The sequence below is a fragment of the Ambystoma mexicanum genome, chromosome 8, assembly GCF_040938575.1.
Source record: "Ambystoma mexicanum isolate Mex_15411 chromosome 8, UKY_AmexF1_1, whole genome shotgun sequence".
NCBI classification, from domain to species: domain Eukaryota; kingdom Metazoa; phylum Chordata; class Amphibia; order Caudata; family Ambystomatidae; genus Ambystoma; species Ambystoma mexicanum.
In genome coordinates, this window is record NC_090929.1 from 1,130,771,989 (window position 1) to 1,130,793,387 (window position 21,399).

Genomic DNA, 21,399 nt, shown 5'->3' on the forward strand with positions numbered 1-21,399 from the left:
ATACATTTTATTTTGTTGGAAACTATGTCCCTTTTAAAAGGAGCTTCCATATCTAAGCTCAGCAACTTTTGATTAAAAAGGAATTGGTACACGTTACGGAACGCTTTTAGACACATCTGTGTACTTGCTTTCTTATATGCAAGCACAGTCTTATCTGTTAGTGGTGACTATGAACGGAACAATGGGCCCACCCACAGTGCACCGGATAAGGACTAACATATGTAAACATGATCAAAAAGATATTTACAGAATGTTGCCTTATACCTGAGCAAAGCCAGTTTGGCTCAGTCTTTTGAAGGTACACACTTAGAAATACAATGATTCCAGGAACCACAATGCTGCACTTTTTGGAGGTAAGCAATTGTCAGTTTTTAATTATGGCTGATGGGCGGTGTTCAGGCACAACCCATAAACTAAAACTATATCCCTGAAGTAAAGCTAGACGGCAGATGAGATGTGAGATGAGACGAGGCACACAGCTTGTGGGTGCTCTTTGTTTATTTACCCATCCATTGAGTGCCCATGGCCACACTAATCCCACCTTCTGCCCTTCACTGCCAAAACACATCCTACTGGAGCTTCTTTGCGATAGCTCTATCAAGCAGTAACATCCAAGGTTGACCTACCGGTATGATTCCTAAGCAGTCTGCTCAGACCTTAATTGAACCTGTAAATGTACTACTGGTGTAATACAATGCCTTAACCTAGTGTACCCTAAGACACTTGATTTGTATCTATTCCTTACACTGGCATCCTGTTAAATACAAGCATGGTAAAACCCAACAGTGTTGGCATGTGCATATGTATTAGATGGACATTAGCCAGGTGCTGCTATCACATGCCCAGGCAATTAACCAATTTTTCAGCTGTCACTATTTTATGGCCAGATAGTACCATTATTTCAGTGCCTGACAAATGCTTATAATATGCCTCCACAGAAGCCAAAACTGTTGTCATTACCAATGCTTGTTATACTTACATTTGCCCTTTTACCATGCTGCTATGGCAGCTGGATGGGTTGGTTTTTGGGGTACCTGTTTGTATTTGTATTTATGAGAAGAACAGGGATGGGAATTTCAAACTGAAATGACTTACACTAACACATTTACAGATGATGGAGGCATTTGCACAAAGGGTGCCTGCACAATAGCACAAAGATAAGCAGAACTAGTGAGCCAGTTTATGAAGGTGTAACAAAGGACAAAACAAAATAAACAGAACAAATATGTATACATAGGAACACAGGTGATTTACAAAGGTAACACTCTAAGGGGGCAAGTGCTTCAAACTAAAGAGGAGTACTATTTAAATATACAAAATTACAATTGTAAATGTCACTAGAGGCAGTGGTGGCGTCAGGTAGGGAGGATGGGGAGAAGGCAGAGCGAGCTCACTCTTTAGCAAGGAAGTGATGTTTAAGCTGGGCTTTGAATATAACCACTGTTCGTCTGCCTTTGGTTGTTATGTGTTCCAGTGGAGCTGGGCAAGTCGGGGGAAAGAATAGAAGCAATATGCGGCACAAGGACGGTATGTGAAGGTGAGGTTGTGTGCAGAAGAGGATTGGACGGAAGCAGATGGTGAATAAACTACATGGAGACAGGTTCTGAGGAGCAAGACCATTGATAGCTTTGTAGACAAGGAGAAGGAACTTGAATAGAGAGGGGCTCTGCATGGAGAGACAACCAGCATGTTGTCAGTAGGTAGACGTGGGGGGGGACCTGGGTAGGTTTTAGAGATTGCGGGCAGTAAAGTTGAGGACTTTGTCAAGAGGGAGGAAGGAGAAGATAAGAAGGCCAAGGAATAGGCTTTAACAGTAGTCAAGTTTGAAATTACCGAAAGTGAAGATTAACATTTTATGTGGTGGTTAGTAAGAAAATACACATTTTCTGAATCCCAAGGATGTTAATAGGAGCAGCAGAGGCAGTGGAAGTGATGAATTGTAGGTCACTATCAAAAAGGTCCCCAGGATTGCAAACCTTGAGTGAGGGAGCATGAAGGTCAGGAGGGAAGGAGATAGGGGAGTAGACGGATTGCATTTGCATTGGAAGCCAGGAAAAAGTATACTTCTGTTTTTGAACAGTTCAGCATGAGTCAGCGGAGAGCCATCCAGTGACTAATTGAAGTGAGACCATTTTTTATCTGTTCAGAGATGGCTGGGGTGAAGAAGGGAAAGGAGAAAAATATTTGGGTGTCATCAGCAATAAAGGTGATAGTGAAATCCAAAGGATGAGATAAGTCTTCATAGGACAGAGGCAAATAGTGTGAAGAGCAGAGGTCCAAGGAAAGGACTGCAGACAGGGAGAGGGGTGTGGTCTGAGGTTTGTGAGTTTCAAGAGATTTTACAGGAGTGAAACTCCAGGTAGAAGGCAACCCATGCAAGAGCTGATTTGTGAAACACAAGGGCCTCGAGACTGAGGAGGAGAGAGGAGGGGTCGACAGTGGCAGAAAGTTGGAGACATGCTTGAGTGCAGTCTCATTGTAGTGTTTTCTATGAAAGCCAGATTGAAGTTATGTATGTTCGCCGAGAGACCTATACATTTTTTGACAGCAGAAGCCGATTAATGGCTTCAATGAATGATACCCTCACATATTGCAAGGATGGAGGTGTGACAGTCAAATATTCTACGTTCATATTCACAAAGCATCGGCCAAGTCAGAACAGTACTATGTTTCCACCAATAAGATAACTAAGAATTTTCCAGTGCTTTTGTGGTTTCATGAACTATAGGGAAAGGTAACATACGCCAGACAGTAGGTATGGTTTTAAATTCCCACTTCCAACTGCTCCTCTGTTCATACTCCTTTCTGCTCATCCAGTTGTCCTGGGATGTCTAAATAGGCCACATAAGCTACTGCAATTGAATACTGTAGAATTGGTAGTACAAGAGACAATTGGTCTTACTTTTAATACAACTTCTTGAGTTGAACAAAAGGCTCAGTGATCTGGGTATCAATTTCCTTCGAATGGAAGTCATGCTCCCTCAAATCCTTTCAGTGCTGCAACTGGGAGACTCATCTGTCTGGGCTTGTTGGTCAATGAGACCAAGACCACCTTTAACTTCCAGATGAGTCTCTTCCCTTTTAAGGCTTCTCAGCACTGCAGACAGAAAGACTTTCACCTAAAGCAGGAGACGGTTTTGGTGCTTAGTTGGCCTCTCTATCTTCTGTTTATATCCCTCCACCACTGTCTGGTGGTGGGGAAAGATGACATGGGGCTTCCTGTAGGAAAGTGGTCCCTTTTGCCTGCTCAGAATGAGTACTGCCAGCTCCTTCTGGCCTAACAAATCTACAATCCAGCCAAATCTCCCCAAACATCCCGACAACATTCAGCCAGGAATCAGTACAGGAGTGATATGCCATTTAATATGGGAGAACCATTTTAGCCCCTTTTTGTGCTTTACGGAGCATGTGTTTTTTGTTTCAAATTGAGCAGTTCTGGTCTTTAGGTGTTTTTTTACATGCCCTATTTTGGTCTCATTGGAAACTATGGGGGCGTGGATTAAGATAAGGAATTCGTTTTTTTGGTCCCAAAACACAGTTGTTAAGAGACATTTGGAATGGCTCCTCTACCATCTGGTGTGATGCCAAAGTATGTTTCTTGTTTTATCCTTTCACTTGTTTCATCGCGTCCTGGAGTTTGTGGTGTGTTACTTTTTTTCTCTGTAGTGCAGTGTGTTATGTATTCTTTCTTGCATTTTTGTTTCCGTCATGCAGCATGTGGTGTTTTGAACACCTACCTGTTTTTCTCAGTTGTGACGTGGTTGGTATTTAGTGATCTCGCAACATTTTCTCCCGGTCCTGCAGGAAATTACATTTTTGTGTGACTAACTCTTCTTTCTCTCAGCCCCACAGGTATCCTTGGAGTCTATGATGTGTCCGATACATATTACTCACCAGAGATTCCCTCTCCAACTCCTGTGGATGAGGAGTACCTCACTATCAGTTCTGCGTCTGTGAGCCCTGTCTCTGCAGCAGGCAGTTCCAGATCCACCTCAACTATCATCCCCACACCTCAGCCTCGTGTTCTCATCCCTTACCCCCAGACTCACATGTCCAGGGAGTCATGTGACAGTGACAGCGAGTGGGAAGATGTGGAGGAAGAAGAGGATGTGGAGGAAGAGGAGCCTCGAGAGGTGTGTATGGGGCAACAATGTCATGCACTGCTAAATTGGCCTCTTTTATCACTTAAGTAATTGGAATACGAGGACACTAGTACTAAGACTGCAACTTTCCAATTGGTGGTTGATCTAGAGCACATGTTCCATGGCAGCAATGCTTGTCTGCTCTGAATTCTAAATCTCTCATGGTTATACAAATGAGTGTTCCTGCTGGTCTCGGTTCATTTTTATTTTTCTATCCAATATTTTGTGCTACACAGTGATATTCTAGTTGAAAACATAGCTTGCTTAAGCATCTTCCATTGGACTTGCTGCATCCTGCCTAGTTTAATTTATAAAAACCAGCACCCACTAGCCTCTCTTTGGAGTTTGTACACTATGACTTGATGATGCTATCACCAGTCTGTGCTCATGTGACCCCCTTCACTCCCCATCCTCCTATTTAAGCAATAATGCCTGGCAAGCACCAGCCAGTATTAGCCTGTCACCCAATTTGATAGCCCAAGGGAAGCGAGGGACTTTAAAATCAGCTTATGATGCTGTTACCGCCTAGTGCCAGCCACCATGCTGCTGAATATTGCTATTTGTTCCTGTGGTCAGCCACAGGATGTCAGTCACGTGTCTTTTCATTTAGAAAAATATGTTTGAGAGTGAGCATAAAATAAATATTGCCCCATTCAAACATGGCCGCTGAGGGGAAAAGAAAGGGACCACTAAACATTGAGCTGTTTTTCCATGGCTATCTTGGGTCACTAGAATAGGATCGACCCAGGAGATGCCATCAAGAATGTCCTGGAACACCAAAGAGGACAATATTTTATTTCTAGTTCTTTTTTGGCCCAGGAAAAGGGGCCAAACATCCATTCTGGACTTGTCATTTCCACACCCTTTCATCCTGTTGGGAACTTTGTTGTCTCTTCAAGAAGGGGACAGGTTGGTGTCTCTTATTCTTTAGGACACCTATTTCCACATCCTCATCAAGAAAAGAACATCAGTGGTTCCTGAGGTGCACAATGGTAGGTTACTTTAGCAGAACAAATCTCTTGTCTGTAGGTCCTCATAGTTGTGGCAACACACCTCAGGATTTAGGGGCTCACTTGCAACTCTACTTGCATGACTGCCTGATCAGAGCCCCTTCCAGGCCCCTCCTTTTGAATCACATTCACAATATGTGTTGTACTCAGTTTGGTCTCTGTGTGTCAGAGAACCAGTAGAAGTCACATTTGTACTAAGGGATTGTTGCCACCAGAAAACTGCAGAAGCTGCTGACCTCTGAACAAGAGTACCAACAGCAACCCCAGATACGTGTTTTTGTCTAGTTGGACCTCATCAATAGGGTGGAGCTGTGCCTCTCTTAGAATAGTGAGCAAGGGGTCCACATCTGGATTCCCCAAGTAACTTAGGATGAGACCCAAAGTTACTTACATTATGCAAATTAACAAGGGGGTCCTGGGAGTCCCTCTGCCAAACATTGGTCCTGGTTTCGAGAGCCTTACCCAGATTCTTTAGCTCACTCTCTTTCACAGAGGAGACAAATCCCAAACATATCAGTCTTTGTCCTGCCCTGGGGCATTCCAGCACCAAAGTGCTAGGCAATTCTCCTCTGAACAAGAGTACCAACAGCAACCCCAGATATGTGTTTTTGTCTAGTTGGACCTCATCAGTAGGGTGGAGCTGTGCCTCTCTAAGAATAGTGAGCAAGGGGTCCACGTCTGGATTCCCCTAGTAACTTAGGATGAGACCCAAAGTTACTTACATTATGCACATTAACAAGGGGGGTCCTTGGAGTCCCTCTGCCAGACATTGGTCCTGGTTTCGAGAGCCTTACCCAGATTCTTTAGCTCACTATCTTTAACAGAGGAGAAATATTCCAAACATATCAGTGTTTGCCCTGTCCTGGGGCAGTCTAGCACCGAAATGCTAGGCAATTCTTCTCTGAACAAGAGTACCAACAGCAACCCCAGATATGTGTTTCAGTCTGGTTTGACCTCATCAGTAGGGAGGAGCTGTGCCTCTCTAAGAATAGTGAGCAAGGGGTCCACGTCTGGATTCCCCTAGTGACTTAGGATGAGACCCAAAGATACTTACATTATGCAAAAGAACAAGGGGGATTCTGGGAGTCCCTCTGCCAGACATTGGTCCTGGTTTCGAGAGCCTTACCCAGATTCTTTAGCTCACTCTCTTTCACAGAGGAGAAATATCCCAAACATATCAGTCTTTGTCCTGCCCTGGGGCAGTCCAGCACCAAAATGCTAGGCAATTCTCCTCTGAACAAGAGTACCAACAGCAACCCCAGATACGTGTTTTTGTCTAGTTGGACCTCATCAGTAGGGTGGAACTGTGCCTCTCTAAGAATAGTGAGCAAGGGGTCCACGTCTGGATTCCCCTAGTAACTTAGGATGAGACCCAAAGTTACTTACATTATGCAAATTAACAACGGGGGTCCTGGGAGTCCCTCTGACAGACATTGGTCCTGGTTTCGAGAGCCTTACCCAGATTCTTTAGCTCACTATCTTTCACAGAGGAGAAATATCCCAAACATATCAGTGTTTGCCCTGTCCTGGGGCAGTCCAGCACCGAAATGCTAGGCAATTCTCCTCTGAACAAGAGTACCAACAGCAACCCCAGATATGTGTTTCAGTATGGTTGGACCTCATCAGTAGGGAGGAGCTGTGCCTCTCTAAGAATAGTAAGCAAGGGGTCCACGTTTGAATTCCCCTAGTAACTTAGGGTGAGACCCAAAGTTACTTACATTATGCAAATTAACAAGTTCCTGGCCTTTGGCGCCTGTCTCCCATGTTGGGCGACCAACCCCAAGTACAGCGGTGGTCCCAGTGAGCCCCGGCAGGGTAAACCTGTAACCCAGGCCAGCAAGAGCTCCTGGGTGGTCGGGGTGATGTCCTAAGCCTTTGGCGCCTGTCTGCCATGTTGGGCGTCCATCCCCAAGCCCAGCGGCAGTCCCAGTCGGCACCGGCAGGGTGCCCACCCCACCTCGGTGGGAAAACTTATAATGCAGGGCAGCCATAACACCAAGATGGTCGGGGGTGATGTACTCGGCCTTTGGCGCCTGTCTCCCATGTTAGACAACCATTCCCAAGTCCTGCGGCAGTCCCAGTGAGCCCTGGCAAGGTGCCCACCCCATCCCAGAGGGAAATGCTGGAACACAGGCCAGCCAGAACACCAAGATGGTTGGGGGTGATGTACTCAGACTTTGGTGCTTCATGTAAGGCGGCCATCCCCAATCCAGCGGCGGTCCCAGTGAGCCCTGGCAGGGTGCCCAGCTATAGCACAGACCAGCCAGAGGTCCAGGATGGTCGGGTGTGATGTGCCTGGCCTTGGGCACCTGTTTTCCATGTGGGTTGACTATCCCCAATTCCAGCTGTGGTCCCTGGGAGCCCCGGCAGGGTCCCATCCCTCCCTGGGGTCAAAACCTGTAATGCAGCCCAGGCAGAGTTCCAGGCTGGGCTTGGGGACAGTTAACCCACATGGAAGACAGGCCCAAAAGGGACCCGACCATCCTCAAGCTCTGGCTGTCCAGCTTTACAGCTTCTCACTCCGGGAAAGGACAGGGACCCTGCCAGGCCTTCCTGGAACCTCCGCTGGGCTTGGGGACGTTCAACCCACATGGGAGACAGTGGCCCAAGGCCAGGGACATGACCCCCAACCAGCTCTGGCTGGGTTGCCGTACAGAATTTCCCTTTGGGAAGGGATGAGGACACTGCTGGGGCTCCATGGGACTGCTGATGTGCTTGGGGACGGTAGACCCACATGGGAAACGAATTCCCAAGGTCAAGGACATCACCCTTAACCGTGTTAGAGTTCTGGCTGGGCTGCGTTACAGCTTTTCCCCACCAGGAAGCCCTGGCAGTGTGTCCTGGCAGTGTGTGTTACAGCTTTTCCCCACTAGGAAGCCCCGGCAGTGTGCCAATCCCTCCCCGGAGGGAAAAGCTGTAACGCAGCTAAGCCAGAACTCCAGGATGGTTAGGGGTGATGTCCCCGGCCTTGGGCATTCATTTCCCAGGGGGGTCTGTGTGAGGTTGCCTCCACTTGTCCCCGGTTCCAGCCCGCCCTACAAGTCCCAGAGTGCATCATTGCCCGCAAGGTCCCACCTCCCATTTTTCTGGCCAACCCCGAAAACCAAGATCCACGAAACACTACTGTGAGATAACTGGCCCGTACTCACGCATGAAGGAGGAGTGCCACTGGCCCCACGCATACACCCATGTCACGGTTGCAGCAGTCCACAAATCCGTAGTAACCTGAGGTCACAGCGGGTCGGAGCCGCGTTGGGACGGGGTATTGCAGCCTGGACACTGGTACTTCCCGTGGGGGTTTGAGGGGGATGGCAGGAACACCATTCACTACGCGGCATCTAGGAAGCGCTAAGACTTTTTCTTTCTCTGCGGTACACAGACTGAGAGAGACGCCGACAACTGGAGAGAGGACCAAGAGGGATTCCACTGCGCATATTGAGGAGCAGATGGCATCCGTACACCTGACCCTCACTACCCTCGCTACAAACCTTTCTTTGATTTTCATAACTATTAAGTTCTCACAAAAGCATTTCCACATCCTGAATAAAGGACCTTTTTGTGTTAAGGCAACCCATCTCCTACCTGATATTTTCGCAGTCTACCATCCCCCAAGCCCAACGGCAGTCCCACGGAGCCCTGGCAGGGTCCCCATCCCTTCCCGGAGGGAAATCCCAGCCAAAGCTCCTGGATGGTCGGAGTGATATCCCTGGCCTTGGGTGGCTGTCTCCCATGTGGGTTGACCGTCCACAGCCTAGCAGTGGTTCCAGGGAGCCCCGGCAGTGTCCCCATCCTTTCCCAGAGAGAAAAGCTGTAACGCAGGCCAGCCCGAATTCCAGGATGGTCGGAGGTGATCCAAGAGAGGGGTATTGTAAGTACCAGGAAGGTATGGCTACCACGCTGGAGTTTACTTCTTTGAGGTTGATTGTGTACTTGCAGCCCGTTGTAAGAACCCACTGGGGCCGAGCTTGAAGCCTGTGACGAGACATTGCAGAGGGGTTGGGATTCTTACGGAAATGGCGCTGTACACAAGATTCACATATTACAGAAAACTTGGATTACGCTTGTCATGTTTCCATTTGAAAAAGTCATGACAACTTGTATCTTGCATTGTGCCATTGTTTTTTAATGTTACTGAGGTGCTGACACGTGTTTCCACCACTTGGGGGTCTTTATCAAGGGTATGATTTGTCAATCATGGTCAACAGTTCAAACATTTGGAACAGAAGTTAAGTTCAACAAGAGTGTTGTATAACATTACACCACATGTGTGTCCATCGTGATATGATAGTAAGGTGTTATGTGGTGAGTTTGGTGACCTAGGTGTGGAATTGATATTGGTGAGTAAGCGCAATATATACATTGTAAGACAAGACATTAATTGAAGTTTAGTGCATGTCGTTTATTACAATTCATGTGGGTATAGGTCACATGGCAGAAGGAAAAGCAAACAGCAAGGAAGGAAGGGAGAACAAAAGGGGGGGAGGAAGAAGAGAAAATCAGTTGGATGTGGGTTTAATGTAATCCCTGAAATACTGGTTTGAAGCGATAGTGATGGATTACCGGCTAGGATAATTTTCATGAACACTGGTCTGGGGTAGCTGTAATACTTGGCAATTCGGGGTACTGGATAGTGCTTCTGTAGGTGTAACATTGATGTTCAGTCTCAGAAGAATCATACCTGTAGATTCTGTATGCATTAAGATTGGCCCTCGAGAGTGTGAGGTGAAATGACGGTCAGAGGCGCATGCACTGGTCCGTGTATTGAATAGAAATGCGCTAATCTGAAGCGTGAGTCCTTAACCAAGTGGGGTGTACAGGATATTAGAAGAACAGCAGCCATTAAAAGTGTATCTACTTAAGTGCTGTTGTCCCGTATCCAATTGAGGTTAAAGTTAATAAGGAGTGCTATCAATCCATGACATAAGAATCATGTCCCCGAGTATCAGTCGTCGCAGAGTGCGTGCTGTGTCTGGAAGTTACATGTGCCAGTAGCCTAACCTGATTGGTTCATTGTGTGCCTTGCTATATGTCAGTAATTCCCTATCATAAGTATTAAGTGCGATCGCGTTTAAGTGTGGAATACTAGCAATAGTGTTCGGTATAGTGCAGTTGTGCAAGAATGATAAGGACTCGTAGTAATTGTCATGATGTGTCCGTGCCCGGGTGTGGGAAGCTATGTGAATGGACGCAAGGTTTATTAAGGCTGCATATGAACATCAAGGAGTAAATGCAGAGAAAACAGTTTGGTAAACTACAATTATAACTGAGCTTGTTGCCCATACCCAAATAAGGGAAAGTATAAGTCAGGGCGCCCGGGCGCGCTTAGTGCAACCAGGAGCCGGATTGTTCCGTGCAGTCTGGTTAGCGCGGTTGCAGAAATAATTTTTAGTATTACTTTCTTATTATTGATTCTCATGGCCCGTCGCCCGTGAATTGGCGCAATGGCCGTGGTGCAGTCTAATGGTTACGTCCCGTGAACAGGATGGTTTCGCACATTTAAATAACTTACTCAGTCTAACTCGGTGCCTATTTGGGGCCCGCCCCGTCTATTGAACGCATACAATTTCAACCAGTTGTATACTGGTATATTTTTTAAAGACGGCCTGTGATTAAGGTGAGAAAGTAACTCTATCATTACGAGTGGTCATGTTGGCTCGAGTGAGCCCCATACATCCTCTTACCTATATTCATGCGGATGCAGGCTTAGCTTCTGCTTCAGTGGCCAGCCTGTCAATAAGCCGGCAGCGAACTGCCTAATAATTATTTAGTACCGACTCTTCCCATTGGTTGAGTGGGAAGAGTCAGGATTGGCCCTATTTCTCAAGGACGATGGTAGGCCACAGTTCCAGGATAGTCGAGGGTAATGTCCCTGGCCTTGGGTGTCTGTCTCCCATATAAATTCTACTACATGGAATAGCAGCTTTAGGTTCTAATTCTATTTTGCAATTGTAGGATCTGTGTAGAGGTAACTCTCCCACTTCTTTCCTATCAAAAATGTCTTTGAATTCCAAGTGACAACTCGGCAGATCACAAATAGCGGCTCAAACGAATGACACTCTCCAATCCCAGGTGGAAGGCTAACTCCAATTCCTTCAGAGTACTTGATATCTGCTTGAGTTAAATCCCCTAAACAGTTTTGTATGCAGAATGTTGAACTGAATGCCACAGTCCTTTTTTCCAAATTTGTTTTTAGATTATGCTGAGATAACCATGGCATACCTAAAATTATCTTCAACTGAGGAGCGTCAATTAGCTTGAAAACTATCTCTTTCCAATGTTCTCTTCCCATCTTTAACCCCAGAGGAACTGTTTCATGAGTAATTGGCCCTGAAGACAACTGTGCACCATCCACTGCCCTTACCTACTAATTGGTTCCTTTGGTCTGACTGAAATGTCTAAAGCCTTCGCCAACCTCCAATCCAAAAATTACCTGTAGCTCCTGAATCCGGCATATCTAGTCCCTCGCTAATGAACACTGAAGGATAGTCACACACAAGGGCAAGTGTGTAAAGCAAAGGTTTAATCCAGATAACAAAGATCAGACCCCCAGCACAACCTCTCACCAGGCGGTCACCCAAACAGTTAAGAACATATAGTTAACACTAGCATTCTATGGAGCTAGGCAACACATAATGTTCTAAAAGGAACTATGTTGCATCAGATACATTTAGCATTCTATGTTCTCCCCATAGCATGCCCAGCAGGTTTATTTACATGCAAGTTAAATAAAATCATAACCTATCTCCCTCTCTTATTACACACCAGACCTTCTCACAACTGCTATTCAGTTTGTAATCCAAACCTGCCCTCCACTCACTCTCACAGCTCCCTTGAGAACTGCAACCACCCGCACAGGATCAGAATATAAAGAATCTCCCTTCCTCTTGATCACAGCCTTCCTAATTCTCACAAAATCTCCCCACTCCACTCTGAGCTCCTTATTTCCTCTCCTCACATTTTCCCTCATAACATACAATTGCTTCTTTCTCTGTAGCGTCTTTTGCAATTTTGCTACTTCACAATCTGACTCTCCGGACCTATCCAACCATAGAGGACATAATATCGTATACCCCTTTCATCCCTTCATCAATTCAAATGGAGATATTCCGGTGGCAGAATGAGGTGCCATTCGTAGATCTCACATTCTTTCCTCAACCGCCGTTCTCCGACTCATACCACAAACGCTCGCCAACCGTACTCCCTCCATCACATATCTATTCACTCTTTTGACCAAACCATTCCCCTCAGGGTGATATAACGCCGTTCTTTTATGTGTAATTCCGAAACTTTTTAAAAACTCTTGAAAACTCCCTCCTGTAAACTGGAGAGCATTATCTATCAAAATGAATTTTGGGAACCGTTCTCTGTGAAATACTTCTCACAAGAATTCCACTATTCTCTCACCACTTATATCTCTCACAATTTGTACTTGGCCCATCTAGAATAAATGTCAACCATCACCAAAATAAACATACCTTGCCCATAACACATCTCTACGGGTCCTAAAATGTCCAAGGCAACCTCTTCCCATACTTTTTTCGGCACATCTTTACGCATGATAGGCTGTCTTTTCGCCATAAGACCCTTGCCACTTTCAAAACAACCAGTACAATCGTTTAACCTCCTTTCAACCTCTCTGTCCAATCCAGGCCACCAATAATCAGCCCTCAGAACAGCTTTAGTTTTACTAACCCCTATGTGGCCTTTGTGAGCTATGTCAATCATCTTTGTCCTGATACCCTCGGGAACTACTGCCTTCTCCCACCGAAATATAATGCCATCCTCAACACTTAGTTCCTCCCGAAGCTGCCAAAATGGTTTCTCTTTCTAAGATAACTCATTTTTCCTCGTCCAAAAACGTTCAACATATGATTTCACCTTAGTCAATATATCATGAGCTCCTACAGACCTTATCCACTCTTCCTTGCTTACTATATCATCTCTTGTGTTATGTTATGTTATGTTATTTTGCATTTGTATAGCGCCTTATGTACCATTGGTATGATCTTGTCAGGCTGGTAATATCCACATCCAACGCAGGAGCTGCTGAGTCCCACGATCCCACTAAGATGTCTAGCTCACAACTAAACTGAACAGCTGAGTACTAGACACCCCTGGGGGAAGGGGGAAAAGTGGATAAAATAACAAATCAGACACTGGATCTTCTATCTTCATCCGGTCTCTGCATGAATGAAAATTGTTAAGCATTAAATAATATTACAAAACTAAACAACTATTATTTTATGAATATCAACAATCCTACCTGAATACCCTCTGCAAAAAGCCCAGAGGATGATAATTATTTCTATATATTTTTTTTAGTTTTGAAATAACTCCAACTCTTTTACCCTAAAAGCAAACTTTCTTGGTCATGTTTCATAACTGTGCTGCTGAAAACCAATGAACTGAATGTCATTACAAGTGACTAAACTGATGGAGGTTCCTTGTGGAAATAAATTAACTTGAAGAAAAGAAAATGTGTTTCCAAACAATGTCAATAAAACTGTGAACACAAACTCCAGAATGTCTCAAGAAGATGAGTCTTTTGAATGAAGCACACTTGAAAAAATAGTTGAAAACACAGAAATAATCTTTCGTTTTCCTTAAAATGATACTATTTCCTTAATCAGTTCATTCCATTACATTTACCTCTCTTTATGGAAATAGTTCAACAACCAAAGGAAATACCATTTAATGTTGAGTGCAGTTTTAAAGTAAAGTTATTCCTCAAAAACGTCTTTGCATGTAATGAGATGCATTTGGAAGATTCCTCATATAATATGGTAAACAAGTCTTATATATTTTCCTCTTTGTTAAAAATACCTTGGCTCAAAAATAAATATCCTTCTTGGTGCTGCTTTTAAAAAACAAGGTTGCCTGTGCAGTCATTAACTTTAATAGCCTTTAAATATCATGTTTTCATGACTTAATCTCTGATGAATGAGTTTGCCATGTAAAAACACTGGCTTCACAACACGACGTCTTTTAATCCTTGCACTTCAGAGGAGAAAATAACAGAAGATAAGGCTAACTTTGGCAGTTCATTTAGATTAATTACATAAAAAGTACTTAGCTTATTTTTTGCTTTAGAAGACCTCTCAGCATTTTCTTCCACAGGGAAAATTAATTTCTTTAGAGTAGATGTAACTTGAATGAATTGTTTATTTTTCTTTTAGTGTTGAAGATATTTTTCTTAAGAGTTTTCCAAGGCCCAAAACATAGGAGATAAACAGAAACATGACCAGCTCAGGAAACTAAACTAATGAAAGGCAGTTTAGTTTAGAATATTGGGAGTCACACCATTGTCAACCTGCCACCCAATCAGAACTCCTGCCTCTGCCCTCCATCTTGGCTTGGGGTATCTGCAGTACTCTGAATATGGAAGTTAAGGCCCAACCATTTTAACAGTGAAAGGACTATATTTAGTTTTTAAACCTAACAATGAAATAAACAAAGAACATAAGGATAATAATTCTTTAATTACCACCTATTTACTATGGAACCTGACAGTACCCCCTCTCCAAGCCCTCCCTCCCGGACCAGGCTTGAAAGGATACTTCCTATGAAATTTGGCGACAAAAATTGGAGCATGGACATCACTAGCAAATTCCCAAGAGCGTTCCTCAGGCCCAAAACCTTTCCAGTCTATTAAATACTGAAGTTTTCCACAACTTCTTCTAGAGTCCAAAATTGCTCTGACCTCAAATTCTTCAGATTGATTCTCCACTAAAACTGGACTAGGAGGAACTCCTAATCTAGTTCCATCAACAAATGGTTTTAACTGACTAATGTGAAATGTTGGATGTACTTTTAAATTTCAGGAAATTTCAATCTAACTGCAACTGGATTTATCACAATCTCAATCTCAAAAGGACCTATAAATCTTGGACTAAATTTAGTTCGACCCTTGATTTTCAAATTCTTGGTAGACAACCAGACTTTATTCCCAACACAAAATTCTGGCCCAGGCTTGCGTTTAACATCAGCAAATCTCTTATAACTAGCCTTACTCAATTGAAGTGCCTTGACTGCTCGTACCAAATTTTCCTTCATAGTCTGTAATCTAATCTCAACTGCTGGACTACCAATGTCTTTCTCTATCTGTTCTCTAAGGAAATGAGGATGGAAACCACGACTACAGAAAAAAGGTGACATAGAAGTAGAATCCTTCATAGAATTATTATATGCAAATTCTGCTATCCAAATTAGATCTACCCAACTGTCTCCTGCTTGCAAGTAACATCTTAAGTACTTTTCCAACTCTTGATTAACACGTTCCACTTGAACATTAGTCTCGGGATGATATCCAGATGTTAATTTAACTTCCACACCAAGACTTCTACAAAAGGCCCTCCAAAATTTTGAAATAAACTGAGAACCTCTATCGGAAATCACCTGACTAGGTAAACCATGCAGCCGAACAATGCCTTGAGAAAAATGCTGTGCCAAACTTTCTGCAGTAACTTCCCCTTTAATTGGAATAAAATGACTTTCTTTAGTAAGTAAATCAACAACAACCAAAATTGTAGAACAACCCTGATCCTTAGGGAGATCAACTATAAAATCCATAGAAATAGTATGCCACGGATGTGGCGGAATTGGAAGAGGTTCTAATAAACCCATTGGTTTACCCACATGTGACTTGGCTCTAATACAAGTCTCACAAGTCTTAACAAAGTTTAAAATGTCACTTCTCATTGTATCCCACCTAAATTCCCTCCTGACCAACTCTAAAGTTTTTCTAAACCCTGGATGACCTGAGAGTTTTGATTCATGACAATCAATCAAAATATTTTCACGGAGCTTCCCTGAAGGAAGATATAATCTAGTGTCGAAATATGGTAAACCATTTTTAATTTTTCTCACTGGGTCCTGTCTCACCCATTCATCCATTTGTTCAGAAGTCATACAGTCTTGAATTTCTTTAGAAAAACTTCCTTCATCAAAAACTCCCGCCACAATAAAATGTTCAGAGGAAATCACAGGTTGTTGATCAATCTCCTTCAATTGTTCACTACCAGGAAACTGACGAGACAAAGCATCTGCCTTTCCATTTTGACTTCCAGGTTTAAAAGTAATTACAAAATCATAATCTGAAAAGAATAATGACCATCTTAATTGTCTGGGTGTTAAAGTTTTAGCTGATTTTAAAAATAAAAGATTTCGGTGATCAGTCAAAACTGTCACAGTGTGTCTAGCTCCATTTAAATAATGGCGCCATTCCTCAAAGGCTGCCTTGATCGCTAAAAGCTCACGATCCATGATGGTATAATTGATTTCAGCTGAAGAAAATTTTTTGGAAAAATAAGCAACTGGATGCAATTGTCCAGTGTTTTCATGCCTTTGAGATAAAACCGCTCCCATAGCTAGAATGGAGGCGTCTGCCTCAACAAAAAAAGGCTTAGAAGGATCAGGATGTAAAAGCACAGGTCCTGTAATGAAACGATCTTTCAAAACCTGAAAAGCCTCTTCAGCTTCTTCACTCCAAATGAATTTTACTCCTTTCTTAAGAAGTTTAGTAATAGGAGTAATGATTTGAGAGAATCCTTCGATAAATCTCCTATAAAAATTGGCAAAGCCCAAAAAACTCTGCACCTCCTTAACTTTAGTCGGAGATGGCCAGTCTTTGACAGCCTTAATCTTCTTTAAATCCATCTCCAACCCACCAGGAGTAATCACAAAACCAAGGAATTCAACTGAAGAAGTTTGAAATTGGCTTTTTTCCAATTTTGCAAATAAATGGTTTTCTCTCAATTTTTGTAGGACCAATTTTACATGACTTTGATGTTGTTTCAAATCTTGTGAATAAATCAAAATATCATCGATGTAGACTACAACAAAAATGTCCAGAAACTCACGTAGAACTTCATTAATAAAAAACTGAAATGAAGCTGGGGCATTACATAATCCGAAAGGCATCACTAAATATTCAAATAATCCATACTTAGTCTTGAAAGCTGTCTTCCATTCATCTCCCTCTTTTACTCTAACAAGATGATAAGCACCTCTCAAATCCAATTTAGAAAATATTTCAGCTCCTTGTATCTGATCTAACATAACTGAAATTAAAGGAAGTGGATATCTGTTTTTGATGGTTACCTTATTTAGAGCTCTATAATCAATACAAGTCCTCAATGTTCCCTCTTTTTTAGGCACAAAAAATAAAGGAGATGCCACCGGGGACTTGGAATGTCTAATGAAACCCTTTGCTAAATTTTCAGTTAAATACTCCTTAAGGTAATCGTTTTCCTTTTCAGTAAGTGCATAAACCCTGCTACAAGGTAAAGTGGCTCCTGGTTCAAGTTCTATCTTACAATCAAATGGTCTATGAGGAGGAAGACCACCTGCCACTACCTCATTAAAGACATCACTGAATTCTTTGTAGCAATCAGGTAACTCTCCCATAACAGCTCCAATAGTATGAGCGTGAAAAAGAGCTCCAACCTCTCCTAAGAACCTTGCACCCTTAACATCATCAATCTGAGTATCTTCAAGGGATTTACCTTCAAAACAATGTTCCTTACAAAAATTGGAATTTAATTCAATCACCCTTCTGCCCCAATCAATCAAAGGATTATGATGTGTAAGCCAGGGCATGCCTAAAATAATCTTCAATTGTGGAGCATCGATAATCTCAAAAATCAACTCCTCTCCATGGTTCCCTGCCATAATCATTAGTAAGGGAGAAGTTTCATGTGTGATTGGTCCTGAAGTTAATTCTGATCCATCCACTGAACTAACCTGCTCAGATAAAACCTTCTTCACTAAGGGAATACCTAAACTCTTTGCTACTCCCCAATCCATAAAATTCCCAGTTGCTCCTGAATCAATAATCACAGGACCACTACCCACCAATTTCTTTTCAAAAATCAAGGATACATTAATTGTTATGTGAGGAACTGCCGCCTGAAGAGTATTGGCTACTTGATGATTCTTGCCGTCAGGATTTTGTACTTTCTTTGGAGTGTAAGGGCAGTTCCCAAGAAAATGTCCACTCCTTCCGCAATAAAGACAGAGATTATTATTTCTTCGCCTATCTCTTTCCTCCTTAGAAAGAGGTCCTCTAATTCTTCCTGAACTTTCTGAATTTTTTGACATAAAATCTCTATTTACAAACTCCAGCCTAGGTCTATCAAATCTAGGATTAGATTTATTCTCTTGTTTATTGTCTCCCCTCCTACGCTCTAATCTTCTTTCATAGAGGCGAAAATCTAACTGTACAACTAAATCCATCAAGGCGTCACAAGAAGTTGGTCTATTTACCACCCCAGACAAGGCGTCTTTCAATTCATCCCTTAAACCTCTGTAAAAAAGGGATGCTCTCTTCTCTTCTGGCCAGTTACTTTCAACAACTAGAGTCTTAAATTGGGTAATAGAACTTACTAACTCTCGATTCCCCTGTTTTAACTCAAGCAGTTCACCATCAACTTGTAAGGATTCCTGACGTTTATCAAATAACTTACTGAACTCCTCCTTAAATAATTTAAAATCATACAAAGCTAAATCTTTTTGTTTAACCAACACTCCTGCCCAACTAGCAGCCTCCCCTGAAAGATAAGATATCATAAATGTTATCTTTGACATATCAGAAGAAAACACTTCCGGCCTACTTAAAAAATGTAATTCACATTGAGTGAAAAATGTTTGAAATCTTTTAGCCTCACCAGAAAAACGTTCAGGTGGTGCCAGAGGCACCGGTAAAATTAAAGACTTTAAACCTCCAATTGCTCCTAACCCAGAATCTCCTCTCTGTCTAGAACCTTCCCTTTCCAGAACTGGAGGTTCCAAAATCTGTTCTTCTCTCCTACCTACCAACCTTTCTTCTGACATTTCCTGAATATGTGTTACCTTAATATTTAACTCAATCTTTTTATTTAAAAGGACATTCTCATTTATAGAAACCCTTAATTCTTCCCTCAACTCCTTAATCATATCCCCCAAGGCTTCAATAATTATTCTGGGAAGTGGTCTCAGCAGCTCAGGCGAAGTTAACTACTTGGGCCTTTCATTCTGTCAGGCTGGTAATATCCACATCCAACGCAGGAGCTGCTGAGTCCCACGATCCCACTAAGATGTCTAGCTCACAACTAAACTGAACAGCTGAGTACTAGACACCCCTGGGGGGAAGGGGGAAAAGTGGATAAAATAACAAATCAGACACTGGATCTTCCATCTTCATCCGGTCTCTGCATGAATGAAAATTGTTAAGCATTAAATAATATTACAAAACTAAACAACTATTATTTTATGAATATCAACAATCCTACCTGAATACCCTCTGCAAAAAGCCCAGAGGATGATAATTATTTCTATATATTTTTTTTAGTTTTGAAATAACTCCAACTCTTTTACCCTAAAAGCAAACTTTGGTGGTCATGTTTCATAACTGTGCTGCTGAAAACCAATGAACTGAATGTCATTACAAGTGACTAAACTGATGGAGGTTCCCTGTGGAAATAAATGAACTTGAAGAAAAGAAAATGTGTTTCCAAACAATGTCAATAAAACTGTGAACACAAACTCCAGAATGTCTCAAGAAGATGAGTCTTTTGAATGAAGCACACTTGAAAAAATAGTTGAAAACACAGAAATAATCTTTTGTTTTCCTTAAAATGATACTATTTCCTTAATCAGTTCATTCCATTTCATTTACCTCTCTTTATGGAAATAGTTCAACAACCAAAGGAAATACCATTTAATGTTGAGTGCAGTTTTAAAGTAAAGTTATTCCTCAAAAACGTCTTTGCATGTAATGAGATGCATTTGGAAGATTCCTCATATAATATGGTAAACAAGTCTTATATATTTTCCTCTTTGTTAAAAATACCTTGGCTCAAAAATAAATATCCTTCTTGGTGCTGCTTTTAAAAAACAAGGTTGCCTGTGCAGTCATTAACTTTAATAGCCTTTAAATATCATGTTTTCATGACTTAATCTCTGATGAATGAGTTTGCCATGTAAAAACACTGGCTTCACAACACGACGTCTTTTAATCCTTGCACTTCAGAGGAGAAAATAACAGAAGATAAGGCTAACTTTGGCAATTACATAAAAGGTACTTAGCTTATTTTTTGCTTTAGAAGACCTCTCAGCATTTTCTTCCACAGGGAAAATTAATTTCTTTTGAGTAGATGTAACTTGAATGAATTGTTTCTTTTTCTTTTAGTGTTGAAGATATTTTTCTTAAGAGTTTTCCAAGGCCCAAAACATAGGAGATAAACAGAAACATGACCAGCTCAGGAAACTAAACTAATGAAAGGCAGTTTAGAATGTTGGGAGTCACACCATTGTCAACCTGCCACCCAATCAGAACTCCTGCCTCTGCCCTCCATCTTGGCTTGGGGTATCTGCAGTACTCTGAATATGGAAGTTAAGGCCCAACCATTTTAACAGTGAAAGGACTATATTTATTTTTTAAACCTAACAATGAAATAAACAAAGAACATAAGGATAATAATTCTTTAATTACCACCTATTTACTATGGAACCTGACAGATCTCAAGGCGCTGGTAGGTTGAGCGCCTTGGGAACTGCAGTTCAAGTCAGTTGAGAGAGAAAGAGAGTCGTAAAGTGCGTGGGCGCACCAGGTATGCGTGCAGCTGGTGTGGTTGTTGCATGATAGCTGCTTCTTAGCGGTAAGTGTGGTGCTGAGGAGATCAGTTGAATGTGTTCAGTCTGGGGGGTGGACATCCAGACTGAGTTCTGGCTGCGTTAGGCCTGAGGAGACGCCTAATCTAGCCGGTATGTGCTAGCTAGCAGTGTTTTATTAGGATGATGAGTCGTGTTAGTATGAGAACAGCTTTACCAAATGTGGCATAGTACTGCTGTGTTCTAGTTGATTGGTGGTGTATAGGAGAGAGTAAGCATAGTAGTGTGATATTCTGGTAATCAGTAAAGTGTATACGACAGGTACACTCAATGATGTTGGGAATACCTTCAAAATTCAACTTTTAACACAGTGACGCTATTAGTGCACACTTTCTAAGTTCAACTCTAACATAGTGACGCTATTAAGGCACACTCAGTGATGTTGGAATACCTTCTATAGTTGCGCTATTAGGGGCACACCTTCTAAGTTCAACTTTAACACAGTGATGCTATTAGGGCGCACTTTCTAAGTTCGACTTTAACACAGTGACGCTATTAGGGCACACTCAATGATGTTGGATTACCTTCCACAGTGACGCTATTAGGGCACACTTTCTAAGTTCAACTTTAACACAGCAACGCTATTAGGGCACACACAA

The 21,399-nt window shown here is 42.5% G+C and overlaps 1 protein-coding gene across 3 annotated transcripts in view; it reads left to right on the forward strand.

Moving 5' to 3' along the window:
• Positions 1-21,399, forward strand: part of FRMPD2 (FERM and PDZ domain containing 2) — an 878,187-nt gene that overhangs the window by 656,377 nt on the left and 200,411 nt on the right. For all 3 annotated transcript variants that reach the window (XM_069611181.1, XM_069611182.1, XM_069611183.1), the window contains one exon: positions 3,845-4,133. In XM_069611181.1, coding sequence (XP_069467282.1) covers positions 3,845-4,133 — 289 coding nt within the window. The remainder of the gene's footprint in view (positions 1-3,844; positions 4,134-21,399) is intronic.